The 16,614-nt window shown below is 38.5% G+C and overlaps 1 protein-coding gene across 3 annotated transcripts in view; it reads left to right on the top strand.

Annotated features, from left to right (window-relative positions):
• The window catches only part of ELMOD1 (ELMO domain containing 1), a 64,233-nt gene extending 48,715 nt beyond the window's left edge, over positions 1 to 15,518 (top strand). For 2 of the 3 annotated variants that reach the window (XM_046017887.1, XM_046017888.1), the window contains 5 exons: positions 417 to 485; positions 982 to 1,005; positions 3,898 to 3,948; positions 5,171 to 5,304; positions 14,107 to 15,518. In XM_046017887.1, the coding sequence (XP_045873843.1) occupies positions 417 to 485; positions 982 to 1,005; positions 3,898 to 3,948; positions 5,171 to 5,304; positions 14,107 to 14,279 (451 nt within the window). In that variant the 3' untranslated portion in view covers positions 14,280 to 15,518. The remainder of the gene's footprint in view (positions 1 to 416; positions 486 to 981; positions 1,006 to 3,897; positions 3,949 to 5,170; positions 5,305 to 14,106) is intronic. The other variant, XM_046017890.1, reaches the window with a different exon arrangement.
• Positions 15,519 to 16,614: the final 1,096 nt, after the last annotated feature.

The raw sequence follows: 16,614 nt of genomic DNA, 5'->3' as shown, positions 1-16,614 counted from the left end.
TTGGCTCAAGTCATGATCCTGGGGTCCTGGGATCACGTTCCCGGTTAGACTCTTTGCTCTGTCGGGAGTCTGCCTCTCCCTCTCCCTCTGCTCCTCCTCCTGGTCTGTGCTCTCTTGCTTGCTCTCTGTCTCTGTCAAATAAATAAATAAAAGTCTTTAAAAATAAAAAGATAAAATAAAATTTCAGACCCAGTCAATACATTCCTAAATTGGTGTGGGTTTTACAATTACCCTATTATACTGTCATTACATCTGGAAAATTCTATTATGAAAAGCCGTCTTTTCCCTGGAAGAGCTGAAACAAGTAGAAATCTTCTGCTGGTGTCTACCTCTGAAAGCAAAATGGCCTGAAACTGATTTAAAATGAATGCATCCAACAGGTATGGAGCTCTGGTTTTCTTTCCCCCCAACCACAGGTATTTTGCAGAAAGAGATGCTGCAGCAGCTCAGCAGGTCCTCTCTGACTCTCTTCATCCAAAATGCAGGTAATTACTGAAAATAAAAGATGGATTAGGCTTATAGCTTCGGTAGGAGGAACCTCTCCTCTACAGATATGTCAGTGAGATTCTCAGGAGCACCAAGCCGCCAGAAGTGGGGCTTAAAGCTCTTTCAAATGAGCCCTTTCGACAAATACTGAATACAGGGTTAAAACTTCAGGTACTTATTACAGGATTCAGGATGTAAAGTGGCACCGTTCAAGTGAGATGAGTAGTTAAAGGGAGTGATAACATCGCTGGTGTCCAGAGGATTAAGGAGGTAGGCATGGAAGGAGAAAGCAGAGTCTAAAAGAAAGATTTCAGAGACAAAGGAGCACAATGGGGGAACAGAGGGGAGAATGGTGGCCATGAAGTCAAGGGCCAATTGAGAAAATCCAGAATGCTGAGGCTTTTTTATTTTCCTTTGTAAAAAATCTAGATTCTAAATACTTTGCATTTTCATTTACTTTTCTATATTCTTTTTTCTTTAACTGATTACATGAAGGGATATCACTAAAGAGGAAATAAGGTATTTTTTTGTTTGCTTTTGTGTTTTGTTGCTTTTATTTAATTTTAGAATGAGTATGGGTAAGAATTTACAGAAATATAAATTCATAAAAATTTTTCAAAAAATAAACATTTGGCAACTTTTTATCTATTATACTTCATTATTTAGGTTGTGTTTTAGTGAAGGAAAACCAGCTCAGACCAACCTAACAGAAAATATCCAAGGGCCTTTCTACATTCATGGCTGTACCTGATCGGAGACCCATGTTCAGCACTCCACCTAATAGCTGAACATGTGACCACACATGCTCTGACCTCATCTACTCCCCAGAGAGGGACATTTTATTTAGAAGTTTTGTTACATACAGCAATTTTGTTCTTCTACTGATATTTCTAATTTCATTATTAAAAATAGTAGTTATTGCATATGAGGAGTTCTACCATTTTGCAGTCACACTTTTGTATCACTTTTGTCTCTCAGCATACCAAGATCCTTGTTAGTGTTCATAATTAATAAATTAACGCAAAATTTTATCATACCATTCTCAAAATCCAGAAACAGGCTAACTTTGCTCCCGCCACCTTATTATTATACTTATTCAAGCTTCATTTGGCTACGGTTCATTAAATTACACTAGCTTTATAAATTTGTATTTATAATCTTTTATTTTTAAGATTACATTTTCATTTTCTTTACCTTTATTTGAGAAAAACAGTAAAATCATTTAGCTCTTTCTTGATATAGATATTACCTGGTTAAAATCAAGCTATTTTAATTTTTTAACTACATTTTCTGAATTGCATATTTCTGTAATATAGAGAGATTCTGAACTTCCTCCAATTTAAACTCTCTGGGGAGTCTGTGTCTAGACTCAGGTATTCCTGGAAGAGCATCAGAAAAACACGTGAACCCTCAGTGGTCATTGGAAAATGACAATAAGCTTAAAATATTTTTTTGATTAGTCATTATAGGGTGATAAATTTTAGCTGTGAGCCATTCTCAAAGCTACGCTTTGTAGTTTTATTTCTTGTGTCAACCATCAGAGACGATATATTTGAGAGTTTATGTGTGAATAGTCTTATTTAAGAAGAGACTACCGTGTGTGTGTGTGTGTGTGTGTGTGTGTGTGTGTGTATAGAGGCATAGAGGTAAAGCCACCATGCTTTTCTCCTCAACCCACCATAAAATTGAGTAGATGAACTTCAAATATTAATCACTTCATATTGATGGTAACTGTCAGTAAACAAAAAATCCAAATGTTTTTAAATGCTACTATCCTTCATCAAGGTCTAAAATAAGTATATACTGACCACTTGTGATAGCAACATAGGTTCTGTCAGGCCCTGAATACTTCAGATGTTGAGCCGCAACATATATACTAAGGAAACTCCTCCTGTCTACCCAACAGCAAGCATTATACACATCACTGTTATTGCCCTTGTAAACCTCCATCTTTTAAGTCCTGAAGTAGCTTGAGGGACATAAGTACATTCAATTTTAAGAGAATTCTGCCTATTGGATTGTTTGTTGTTGTTGCTGTTGCGTGTTTCTTGAAGAAAGGGACTCATTCCATTTAGTCCAGAATATCCTATAAGTGATTAAATGAATGGAGGTCATTTGGCCTTTTATTTCCTATGCAGAAAGAGACTTCGTTTAACAAATACAGAGACACTATGTATTTATAAAGCTTTGTTAAGAGAAAATAGGTGCTTATAAATTTGTTTATTTAAAGTTTCTTAAATTTCACCCCTAACTCAGTTTAGTTCAGATATGAATCTTTTAAGTAAAAATCTAATTCCTTTCTGGCTGGTTGGCTGTCTGGTTTGTAGGCAGTTACACTTTCAAAAGAGATGGCATATTTTAACATGAATGAAAGGCAATTACTTTGAATTACCACCAGTCATTTACAGAGTAGAAAGTATATATAGTTAAATATCAATTTTGCATCATGCTTTTGTGGTCTTGTGCTGTGTGTATCACATGGGTGTCTTTTAATGTACTGGTTGCAACTTACTATAGAGAACCCTACTTAGATGAAAGCTTAATGTTCATAACTCTAGTTCTGAAATGTTATTTAGTTCAAATGCTAACCACATTTTTTTCTGTAAAATGAGGATTACATTACCCACAAAGAGGAGTGGAACATTGTTCCTGTTTACAAAGCACTGATGGTATGGAGTGGGGGAGAATGGGAAGGACTTGCGAGTCCACAAAGTAAAGAATGCGAAGCAGTATTTTCAGAATACTTCTGTGATAGACCCCTTTCTACAAAGACTATTCAGAAGCTCAAATTACAAAATGGACTAAAATGGAATTGCTATGGTTTAGCTAGCTGTCTTACCTTAGACAGAGGAAATGCCATAACACTTGTCAAAACAGAGTTTTTAAAAACCTATATATTCTTCCTTCCTCTCTCCCTGCCTTCCTTCCTTTCACTAGTTCACTACTTTATTCATCAATAAACAGTTATTTGGCATCTACAGTGAGCCAGACATCACAAATAAGAATGAATAGGATAAATGTCATGAAATAAAACCAAAAGAAATGCAAGTGGGAATTATGAAAGAGCAAGGGAGCATCTGGTTAGGAGAGACATACCAGGCAAAGGTTCATGGAGAAAGTATTGTTTGATAATCAATGATCTCATAAAAAAGTACTTTAGTGTTTCACCTTAAGGACTGTCTCCCACCGCTGCACTAAAGGGAATAGGGGTAAGTAGCAGGGCTTTAAATAATCCCATTTCTGAGCTCCACATAAATTTTACTGTGGATTTTTAATTGATAAAATTTAAATTGGTTAGTGTTTGAGAACTGAGTTACAGACATCTCTGCATCTAGTCAACAGTTTTAATATAAACATTAAAAGAGAAATTACCAATTAGAGATTAAATCGTTTTTTTATTCATTCATTTAGCAAATTCAGCAAAGCAGAGTGGGAGAAGAAAAGGATGGATAAAGCAATTGGGTGAGTGTGGGATTTCATATATAAAGATTGTCAATCAGAACCTGAACCAGAAAAAAAATTGCCCTAAGAATACTGTAAAATATGACAAAATGTCCTGATGAAAATCCAATTGGACTTTTAAAAGAACCTGTGTATATGTTTTGGATTTATTTGTGGGATTCTATGGTACTACTTTCCCTTTGACCAGCTAACAATCTTTACAAAGCTCCAACTACATGGAAATGATTTTCAGAAATCATCATTTAGAATTATATTTGGTAGGGTGGGCTGCTCAGTTGGTTAAGCATCCGACTTTGTTATCAGCTCTGGTCTTGATCTCAGGGTTATGAGTTCAGGCCCTGCATTGTGCTCCATGCTGGGTGTGGAGCCAACTTAAAAAAAATAAATAAGTGTATCTGATAGTTTTTTTTTTTAAAGGATTTTTATCAAGTATCAGGCTATTAACTTATAAATTTACTTTATTAGTTTTTTTTTAAATGCCCCATTTCATTCAAAAATATTTCTGAATGGAGAACTTTTTTTTTTTTTTTTTTATGTGCTGGACTTACATTACCCAGAGACTGAAGACATCAATTCCATTTAACTTTTGGTAGCCAGGTAGAAGAGGTACTAGGAAATATACTCTGAATGTCAAGATACTTATTAAATTCTGTCTCATTTTGAAAGTAAAATATGATTATGGAAAATATAGAAAATACAGGAAAGCAAACAAAAAAATCACCCCTGTATTATTCCTCTAACTTAGCACAGTAACTCTGGTAGCACTTCATTCTCACCCTCTTTTTGTGCACATTTATGAGCATATAATAAACCATAGCTTGTTTCATATCTAATGTTTCCAATTTAAATAGTCATTAGGAATACAGTATTTATTGGCTATAATATATGAGATTACCATATTTCACCAGTCATCTTTTTTTAGAATATCTGAATAGTTTCTATGTCTTTGCCATTATAATGGCAAATGCTATGATTATCCTTTGTTTTAGGTTTTGTTCTCTGATGTATTTGGAAATGGAATTACCAAATCAAAGCATATGGACTCTTAATTCCCTTGGTTACATTACTGGCATTTACTAATAAGTTACAACATTCAGGGTAAAGACTGGGTAGAAAGGGAATGGCACCCTACCACTCTGATAATTCTGCAGTAATTTAAAAATTAGGTTATTTTTAAATGCTTATGTGACACACAGTTGGTTTTGTGGTTTGTGCTTTGCAGGTATTCGTTTGCAATTGTGGGCATCAATATAACTGATCTGGCATATAATCTACTGGTGAGCGGAGCTCTAAAAACTCACTTCTACAACATTGCCCCAGAAGCTCCAACACTGTCTCATTTCCAGCAAACATTTTGTAAGTGTCCTATTGCTGAATTATCAATATAGTTTCTATGGAACATTCTCTGCATGGGGCAAAGCCGAGAGATCTTTGTGATTTGGCTGCTTGGGGATCTTTAAACTTCCCCTTTGGTTTTGATTTTGTTGTTTTCTCATTCAAATACCTAAAGTAATATTTTCAGGCACTGTGGATTTTTCTCTTTCCCAGCTCTTGCATAACATCCACTGTATCCGCTTCTGGCTTGGGTAGCTCTCTCCCTCTGATGCAGCATGGCATCGCACTTAAAGAGTGCAGGTTCAGGGGCGCCTGGGTGGCTCAGTGGGTTAAAACCTCTGCCTTCGGCTCAGGTCATGATCCTGGGGTTCCGGGATCGAGCCCCACATCGGGCTCTCTGCTCCGCAACGAGCCTACTTCACCCCTCTCACTCTGCCTGCCTCTCTGCCTACTTGTCATCTCTCTGTCAAATAAATAAATAAAATCTTTAAAAGAGTGCAGGTTCAGAAGACAGCCCGAGGTGACTCCCAGATCTATGTTTACCAACCTCTCTAAGCCTTGCTTATGTCAGGTATAAAGTGAGTCCTCTCCTCATAGAGTTGCTATGAAGATAAAGTGAGATAATGGATAAAAAGTTCTTATCAGCTCACTCCATAGTTAGTGTTCAGTGAACATTAGAAAGAGGAGATGCTGGTTGAGTGGGTGATACTGACGGCAGTGGGGCTGTCAATGGGATTACTTACCCTGCCACCACGAGTGCTGCTGCAGAAGGAAGTGTTAAGGAGGGGCATCCTTCGGGGTTACAGTTTGACTGAACTTTCCGAAGATAAAAACCGAGACCATATGACGGAGCCCTGGGATGGTATTTTCTATTCTTAGAGATAGAATCCTAAACCTGAATGTCACACTTATGGGCCACATACAAACTGGTTTGGAGGAACATGAAAAGATGTTCCAAATCACCAGGCAACCCAGGCAATTTAAAGGAAAAATGTCATTTAAACCATGCTTTCTTAGAAATTTTCTAAGAAAATTTCAGTTTTTCTTCTCTTTAAAATTTTTCCAGCTCTTCTCTTCTGTTAATTTGCTGAGCAGGTCTGCATTCTATGGTTAAGACATAGCTGTTCATCCCAAATCCACTGCAGGGGAATACTGGTCCCCACTTCATTTTTACAATGTGACAGAGTAAACGGCAATTTCTTTTATCTAAACTCCTAACTAATAGTGATTATGTTACCTAGGATTTTGTCTTTTTTAGTGTCTGCTTAATCAAGACTTCTAGTTAGAGATGGCATAATCAATGCGTACACTATGCTCCTTTCGAAACTTCACTAAAGTTAACATAAAGGCTTTTTCCAAGAAATGATAAACTCACAAGGACAGGAAAAATCAGGAATGAGGCAGGAAAAACCTCATTTTGAAAGCTAGAAAACAGAGAAGTGATAACTGATTCAGTAGTCCTGAGAAAGCAAATCCCAAATAGGTAGTGTGGAAATGTAAGAAGCGACCTGATTTATTCCACGGGAGCTCCCAAAAGGTTCAGGAATTGGCAGCATTAGGTGTCTCTGGAAATAGGGGTGACGGCAGGATCAAAAACAGCAAGACTGCTTGAAAATATGTTAAGAAACTCTTAAAGGCCCAAATCCCCTTCCCTAGGACACAGCTTCTGTCCTTCCCTGCCCCGCAGGAGAGGCTGGTGGATTATTCTCTAGAGAGTTAAAGGGTCTCCTCTGGTCTGACAACAATCAGGTACAGGTAGTGGCGAACCACACTGGAAGTGATAAAGGGGACTGAGTTGTGCAGGCGGCTTCTCCTTCCCTATTCCTCTAACTTCGGCAGCCAGTCATGAGAGTGACAGGGCCTTCTCTGGGTTGTCGGAGCAGCCCAACAGAAAAGAGTTGAAGATGCTGACCTCTGGGTCTCCCCAGTGGAACAGCCCAGCCATATCACTCTACAGTCATGCTCACCCCCAAAAAGCCCTACCTACATGCACGGAGCTTCCAATAAGCTTTTAGTCCCTGGCTTTTTATTTAGTAAAAAATATTAAGACAGCCAAGGATTATCAGATGTCTCAGTGTTAAAAACATGTCCTCAAATTCTTTGACAATCCTCCCATTAAGAGGTAGGGTTTGTTCCTCTTACCCCTTGAATTTGGGCAGACCCATCGGTTGGCCAGTTGAATATAGCAGAAGTGACACTATGTGACTTGTAAAACTACGTTAGAAAAGGGTTTTGCCTCGTTCTCAGAAACTGAGCTGGTTTTGAAGGCATGAGCCACCATGTAACGGATTGATCTCTACATGTTATAAGGAAGTCTAGGATATATGGAGAAACCATACATAAGTGATCTCCCTGACAGCTCCAGATGAAGCCATAGCCGACAGCTAGTGTCCCCACAGACATGTGAGTGAAGATACCTCCAAGTGATTCGTGCTACCAGATATCACCACCACACCCTTCAGGCCTTCCCAGTTAGACTTCAGACATTGTGGAACCATCCGTCCTATGCCCTTTCTGAATTCCCAATCCACTGATTGGGAATGTTTAAGCCCTTAGATTTAAAAAAAATTCTCTTAAATTTTTGAAGACATTATTCCACTCTCTTCTAGAATACAACGTTGCTGTTGAGAATTCCAGTGTCATCTCGATTCCCAATCCATCATGTGGCAGCTTTGGAAATTTTTAGAATCATCTCTTTCTGGTGTCATAAAATTTCACAGTGACATGTTTAAACATAAGGGAATGTTTAAGCCACTGGATTTTGGAATAATTTCATAAGCAGTACTAGATAACAAGAACAGTAATGAAAGCCTCAAGCATGACAGAGAGTCCAAAACAACAGAAATAAAGCCACTAGAAAACAGAAACTATGCAGGGAGAGGAAGACTTCAAAACTATGTATCATTAGTATCCGTAAGGAATTAAGAAAAGAAATTGTAATTATGAAACAAGAACAAGCTGCCACAGAAAGAACATTCAGAAGACAAAAGAGTGCTCTTAGAATTCTATTAAAAATCAGATAGCAAAAATGAAAATGCCAACAAGGATTAGAAGATAAAGCTGAAAACACTCCCAGAAAGTAGAACAAAAAGTATAGATGAAAAATAGAAAATAAAAGTCAAGATATTAAAGGACCATTTTAGAAGTCTTATATATGAATAATGGAATTTCCAGAAAAGAGAACAATGACACTAAAGGGAGGGAATCAAAGAAACAAATCAAGAAAAATTTCCAGAACTAAAGGATGAGTTTTCATAATAAAAAAACCCCAGCATAATAGAGATTAAAATATAGTCACACTAAGGTCCCTGTCACTGTGAAATTTTATGACACCAGAAAGAGATGATTCTAAAAATTTCCAAAGCTGCCACATGATGGATTGGGAATCGAGATGACACTGGAATTCTCAACAGCAACGCTGTATTCTAGAAGAGAGTGGAATAATGTCTTCAAAAATTTAAGAGAATTTTTTTTAAATCTAAGGGCATGTGATTTCAATTTAGATTTCTATACCCAGGCTAACTTCCCAATTAAGTGTGAGAAAACAATAAAGACATGCTTTAAATGCAAGGTTTTAAACATTTTACCTCCTTGTACCATTATTAGGAAGATCCTGTAGGATATGTTTTCACAAAGAGAGTAATCCTGAAAGAATAAATGGGGTCCAGAGAGCAGGAAATCTATCACAGGAACCAAGTGAAGAGAATCATCAAGGATGAAGGTGAAGGGAAAGCCCAAGGCACTATCCTGTGCAGCAGGATAACAATAATAAATCTAGATTGTAACAGGTCAGAAGGCTCTTGTAGAGACTCTTTGAAGAATATGAAACTGATGGAACATCTACTATGTTTGAATACACTGCAAAGATGCTGGCATAGGTTAGAGTTCAGTGGGTGAAAACTAAGCAAATATAAACAGAGAGGGCAGTTGGTAATACTACACAAAGAAAATTGTTAGAAAATATGTGATAATGTGGTTGGAATGGGTGAAAGGGAGCTACATCTTCATCTTCTTACAAAGCTAGTCCAGAATATCAAGCAATGGCAATCGTGTTATATAAAGCTATATATAATCAAATATAATCAAAAGAATCAATAATCAAAAGAATCAGCATAAGAATTGATATGTTCCTTTAGGGAAGCAGTAATTAAGGAGGAGGTGCTGCTGGTTTTGTGTTTTTTTGTAAGAAGCCTTGTTAAACTATGAGACTAAACTATGTGCACGAATAACATAGATAAAAACAAAGAGCAAATTTAAGAATACATATACTTGGGGCACCTGGGTGGCTCAGCGGGTTAAAGCCTCTGCTTTCGGCTCAGGTCATGGTCCCAGGGTCCTGGGATCGAGCCCCGCATCGGGCTCTCTGCTTGGCGGGGAGCCTGCTTCCTCCTCTCTCTCTCTCTCTGCCTGCCTCTCTGCCTACTTGTGATCTCTGTCAAATAAATAAATCTTAAAAAAAAAAAAAAGAATACATATACTTTATAACTTGTTAATAATGGAAAATTAAAGTCCCTGAATTGATAGGCTTTCAAGACAACCGTAGCCCAAATGAGTAGCATGCATACAATAGGGTTACTTATTTCCCAAGGTCCTCACCAGGTTTTACAAAGAGCAGCAATCCCTCTGTGAACTGGGGTATAAGCAAAGGGACTCGTGCCTCTCCAGAAGAAGCAAACCGTGCCCTGAATTTACTGTTCCTCTATCAGACATGATCAGTTCTGCACGTTTCCTCTGTAATATTCTTGCAATTACCTGTATCCGTGCTTATGTCTCTGCTGTCTACTAACTGAATGCAGTGAAGCAAAACCAAGATACATTCAAGCAACAAATACACTGCCGGCTTGGGCTGGGAAGCCAAATTAATATTCTAAACAGGTATTTCATCTAGGTGAAGAAATAGAAGAAAATAATAGCTCTATCATTCTGACTCTATCGTATTATTCGGTGAAAACTGCACTGCCGAGGCAGCTTGCTACCAAAACTGCATTCAATATAAAGCCCACTGAACATGCAGTTCCACTGAAATGAAGGAAGGCTGGGTGTAGTGAGCACAAGGAAAGTAGAATGATCAGAAGAGGAAAAAGAAGCACCTTTCCTTTGACCTTCAGAAGAAGGGGCTATTCAGTAAGAATAAGATCCAGAGAAAGAGAATACACTAGGAAAGGCGGCAGGTACAACGGTGAAAAGTCAACTGATTTCTAGTTCTCCCTTCCAGCTTCCGGCTATATGGTGTAACTGTACACTATTCAAGTATTTTTTTCTAAGCCCAATGTTCTCGTCTGTTAAATGAAGATATACGTGCACTACCCACTCTACAAAGCTGTTGTAAAAATTAAGAGACTGTAAGCAATAGCCTGGCCTCACTTTCCTCTCTCTACTTTCCATGCCATTTTGTTAGCTTCCTTAGCTACTACATCATTAGCTGAAATTGTCTCCCTGGGTGTCCCTCCTCAGAGACAGAGAACTGGGGAGCACAGGAACCGTACCTTTTTTCTTGTATCTGCTGCATTTTTGTTAACTGGCAGGTAAGCCAACTGATCAATCAACCAAGTGGATAAGTGAACACTCTGTAATGTTATAAAAATGAGTGGAGATTTATAATTATAATATGTACCCTGGAAGCTGAGCCACCATTTCTGCATTTTGATTAAAATCATATTATACAATCTCTATTTTCCCAGTGTGATAGAATCCGCAAGCTTGTACTTCACTTTTGTACCCTGAGATCCTGAGAAAGGATCCTGAGAATAGTGTCAAATTTTTAACCACCCCATTTCTAGTCTTATCCTTGCCTGCCTTTTGTTTTTTTCTTGCCTTTTAAACCTTTCAAAATGTTTTTCTGTAATTGCATGTAAAGTAGAAAAATGGAGACACCAAATGGATCTGCATTCTTCTAACACTGTACCACAGTAGATCACCATTAGAATGAGTTGCCAATGTACAAGCACACTGTGGAAGAGTGAATATTTTTATATATAAGATGCAAAAGTGAATTCTTCATTAAAAGATAATTTTCACAGTGCCTATTCATTATTGTCAATATGGGTAAAGACCTTATCTCTCATGAGATAATAATGGGATTCTAATTCACCATGTGTGTTTTTTTGTTTTGTTTTGTTTTTAAATTTTATTTATTTGACAGAGAGAAATCACAACTAGGCAGAGAGGCAGGCAGAGAGAGAGGAGGAAGCAGGTTCCCTGCGGAGCAGAGAACCCGATGTGGGGCTCGATCCCAGGACCCTGGGATCATGACCTGAGCCGAAGGCAGAGGCTTTAACCCACTGAGCCACCCAGGAGCCCCACCATGTGTGATTTTAATTCATAGTATTAGAAGCCTGACTCTATATACAAAACATTTCAAGTGTGTTTATTTGAGCTTAGAGGCCAAGTCAGGAAAATTATGTATTTTATATAGCACTGGAAGGAGAAATTGTAAGTGGTCATAGATTTTACTTAAAACCATAAAAAATATAATATTTAGGGAAAAGCCAAGGGAACTTAAAAAGAGGGCATCTTTTAGAACAATGGGTCTTAAATTTTAGTGACCTGAGATTCATTTTGCTGCACTGCAGCTGAATCTGGGATAGGAGGTCTGCACTCTCAGAAAGTACGCCATAGCACTTGTGGGATACTTTAGGAGTTTGCGCAGTCACTGAAATGGACAGATGACTGAATTCTTTTGGTTGAATAAGGTGCTGAGATTAGAGGAAACCACTTCCTCTTGGTGTGCACTAAACCCCATATAACAGTAAGCAGACTTCCCAGTCATGGCATGTGAGAAATGGTGAGGAGAAATAGGAATGCTTAACCTGGAAAAGGTAGAAGCTCAGGGCATAAGAGATAATTCAATTACCTGAGTTGGAGAAGAACTGAATTTGTTCCAAGAAATACAGGATAAAAGATTTTGGCCCAGTGTGAGGAAAAACCCTTTAAGAATCAGGTTCTTGGGGCGCCTGGGTGGCTCAGTGGATTAAGCCGCTGCCTTCGGCTCAGGTCATGATCTCAGGGTCCTGGGATCGAGCCCCGCATCGGGCTCTCTGCTCCGTGGGGAGCCTGCTTCCCTCCTCTCTCTCTCTGCCTGCCTCTCTGCCTACTTGTGATCTCTCTCTCTGTCAAATAAATAAATTAAAAAATCTTTAAAAAAAAGAAAAAAAGAATCAGGTTCTTCACATCCATGGGACAGGCTAATGTCAGTGTTATCACCAGAAGAGCTCAAGGCTGGATGCTGCCTCCGGGACTCCCAGCACCAGACAGAGCAGAGATGGACTGGACAGCTCCTGGGATTGCTGATGCCTGTGATCTGGGGCTTCCCTGAAGTTCCCTGATGTTTCCCTAACGGTACCCATAACAGTGGCAGTGGGCCCTGGGGTGTGGCCCAGAGGCATGTGAGTGAGGGTTGCTATCTGTCCCCATCAAGAGATATTAAAAACAGACACATCAGTTAATATGCTTGGAGGGCCCAAAGATAACCCAATCCTTAAAAAATGCAATGGTCAAACCCCCAAAAAAGTAAAATAAGTTTTCTCTCTCCTTACTACCTTTCTTTCTATAGTTATAGAGAGACCATATACTTAAAAATGTAAAGCATATTTAACAGTGTGTTTAACCCGGTGTGTTTGTGGAAGTGGACCAGTACCTGGAAGTGTGCTGGGGGTAGGAAGGAGTTTCACTTCTAATTTTGTATTACAGTGAGACATGGTAAGGATTTTTTAAAACATGTTTATGGACCTATGTTAAAAGTTTTCTCATGAGTAACTAATTAATAGAAAAACAAATGGTGTGTGTGTGTGTGTGTGTGTGTGTTACTATTAGCATTGAGAATGTTTGCTCCCAAATTCTCTCCCCATGGCCCTTATCGTTTCTGCTGCTCACTCCTTCCTGTGAGGTGGAAGAGCTAGGATTCAAACCAGGTTTCCAGCTTCAGAATCCATCTCCTATCTTCTGCTCCTTCTAACGCTAAAACCAAGAAAAGCTTCTGTAATGTTTGGTTTTTTAAACTAAGAGTATTTCCTTAAATGTTTTTTTTCTAATATATAATGAGACACCTGAGCTTGTAATAGGTTTAGTACATACAAATATCTATTATTGTCTTTTTTAAAACCTAGTCATATTTCAATTCTGAATCTGGTGGGGGGAGGGTACACAGTGGGGAAACAGAACACAGTGAATAGATTCAAATACTTAACATTTATTCCAAAAATGTTCCAATCCAGATCATTCATTGATAACACTTTTGAGACACAGAAGTATTTGAATGTGACATTATGCTTCAGAGCAAGAAGGTCTTATTAACAATTTCATGTAGTTTATTGACCAGTCTGTGTTGTTCAGAGTTGATTTACAATTTGTATTGTCTCATAATAAACTGTCAGAATGCCAGAGTAATTTAAAACTTTACTCAATTTAAAACTTTACTCAAATCAAATATCAAGAGGAAAAAAAGCTGAGTGGAGTAATTTTGAAAAAATCAGACCATTATGTTAATTTAATCAGGAGGGGAAGGATGAAGTAGTCACTGTTGGCCTTTCAGATTATGTTCCAGATGGGATTCATATTCAAGAAATGGCGGGACTGATTTGTCTTCTTGGGAAGAGTGACAATAATTCCAGGACCAGTTGCAAAAATCTGCATATCGGTAGCGTCCACTGCACTAGTTTTAAAGAATAAGCTTTAACAGTAGTATTTGCTGCATTTTGATCTCTTCTTTGAGCTCCATGGTTGCTGTCATTTGGTCTGACATCTCTTTCAGTATTCAGTGATTTTGAATGTGATTAAGGACTTTTTTTCCCTCCTGCATTCTTATCACTGTCTTATCTCTAACAGGCTATTTGATGCATGAGTTTCATAAGTTTTGGATTGAAGAGGACCCCATGGACATAATGGAATTCAATCGTGTGCGGGAGAAATTCCGCAAGAGGATCATAAGACAGCTGCAGAACCCAGACATGGCATTGTGCCCACACTTTGCTGCCTCAGAAGGTTTAATCAACATGTAGTCACCCACGCTGGTTTTAACAGATACCCCGGAACACTGCCTCATTGTCGTGTTAGATCCCTGCTTAGGTCCCAGCTCACACACTGAATGCACAGTGATTGTATGCATGCCTTTTGGTACAGTATTTTCATCTCTTGGTCATAATTACCAGATCCCCAGATACCACTATGTGGAGGATCTGTCATCCAGTGACTGTTCATATTGTGGCATTATGCAGTGTTACATTTGCCTTGACACACAGGTATGGAGAGAGTTTTCTATTTTTTTAGATCATTTTCCTTCCCCTCATAATTCAGCATTGAAGAACTGTATTTCTCTAGCTGTATTTTGTATGTAAGAGATTTAGATGAATCTTGTTCTGTGAAAGCCTTTTATTAAGCCTTTTAATTTATTGATGTGTTACATGACTACTGCTGCTAGCTCTTCAGGCCAGGTTTACGCTTGGATATCATTCCACTAAAGTATATGACTTTCAAATAATGAAGACAGACACACGATAAGCCAAACCATTCCTGCAAACACAGCCCCGCTTCAGGAAAATGTAACGAGGCTTACAAGAAGCAGATTTAGGTAGGTGCTGTTTTTGTTTGAAGAACCACAGAATTATATTGTATCCTTCCCCAGCCGCAACTGTGTCATAGTCATATGGATACCAAATAATTTTATTCCCATATTTTTACTAGCTTGGATGCCTAAATAAGTTTATGATGCTTGGAGCCTCAGAAAAGAAGTATGCATACTTCAAGCTGCAAAAGGTTTTTCACTGCCTGCCTCTTGCTGAACTCAGAGTTATACCCTGGCACTGTTCTGATCCAAGCATCTTTGCTTGGGGAACCCAGTGCTGACTGGTTTGTTTTCAATGTCAAGAGGTTACATCAAAAAACAATTTGCAAGAAAATGTGTTTCAAGAGAGGGACCTAAGCTGTGTCCTTCTGTAATATTTCTTGAAAATAATGACCTTGTCTTGTATCAGTGAAAAAAGTAAATTGCTTGGAAGGGGAAAAACATCAAATCATTCCAGAACTGCTAAAAATAATTTTCAAAACCATGATTTAGTTTGGAATTATGACTGTAGTCTGTTGAATAGTATTTACCATGGCATTTCATACCCATGGTATTTTATACCTTCTGACTATCAATTTTAGTATTATTAGACATTTGTGTAATCACTTGCTTATTTAAATGAAGTCTGAGTACTGCCTGTCATTATATGAATAAATTACATGTCATCCTACTGTAACGTATAGTGGATTTCATTTTAATATTTTTGTGCTTGTACAGCTTCTGAATATGCAAATATGTGAGTGGGTAGAATGTTAAAGACAGACAACCTAGAGCTGAATATAAATCACGCCATCATTCAGAGTAACCAGGTGTAAATTAGAGTGTGTCACATCTGAGAGACTTCTTCTATTTAATCTTGAGGCCTGATGGTGCTTTAATGAAAGAATAAGATCCAGCTTCCTCTTTGTAACTTCCTATAAAGCCTGGTTTGTCTACCGCGAGACAGCTGATAAAGGCAACGTTAAGCTGCCTTTTGTTTCCTTGTCCCTTCTAGCTCCTCGGGGACTGTGCTATACTTTCTCTCTCAGCTGCGTACCAGGTGGCAGCGTTTTGCACTGCGTCTAGTACAGCCCTGTGCCCTTCGACAGAATGGAGAAGGGAAGGAGTTGATGAACATGTGATGTGTATCGTGAGGAGTGACAAGAATATAGATTCCTCTCCAGGGTGAGAACGTGTAAACCTGCCGAACGGCCGGTCCTGGGAGCCGTGAGTGTGCCCTGCACGGTCAGTATAGCCTCTGTCAGCCATATGCACACCCTGTCTCCTTCTATCCGCCACGGCCCCGTGTCACTGACGCCGCTTGATAGTATGTGACGCTTACACCAGCTCACGTCTCTTCTGCTCAGGTAGAGACAGCCGATGGTAACAAAGCTGAGAGTTTTCCCTCCCAGTTCCTTGCATCTCTCTCTGTTGTATCCTAACATGGCTGCACAATTTTAGGATGAACAAACTGCCAACTCCATCTAGTTCTGAGTATTATTAGACTTCGTGTTCACACCTCTTTGTGAAAGATGTGTTCTAACCAGTAACATGAAGTGAGGTGAGAAAAAGAAGAGAAGTTTTCAAAAGCAAAAAAAATGTGTAATGTGTATGTGTTTTCCCCTTGAGCATTCTTAGCTTGCTTATCTTTATTCCATGGAACAAGGGTTGACCACTTAAAATGTAAATTATGTAGTAGGGCTCTTACAAGTTTTCCAAAACACTGCTTGCTATGATAAAAACACATTCCTATTTGTGCTACAGAAAGAAAACTCTTTGAAGCATCATTTTTG

The sequence above is a fragment of the Meles meles genome, chromosome 8, assembly GCF_922984935.1.
Source record: "Meles meles chromosome 8, mMelMel3.1 paternal haplotype, whole genome shotgun sequence".
Lineage (NCBI taxonomy): Eukaryota > Metazoa > Chordata > Mammalia > Carnivora > Mustelidae > Meles > Meles meles.
This window is presented reverse-complemented; position numbering and strand designations above follow the sequence as displayed.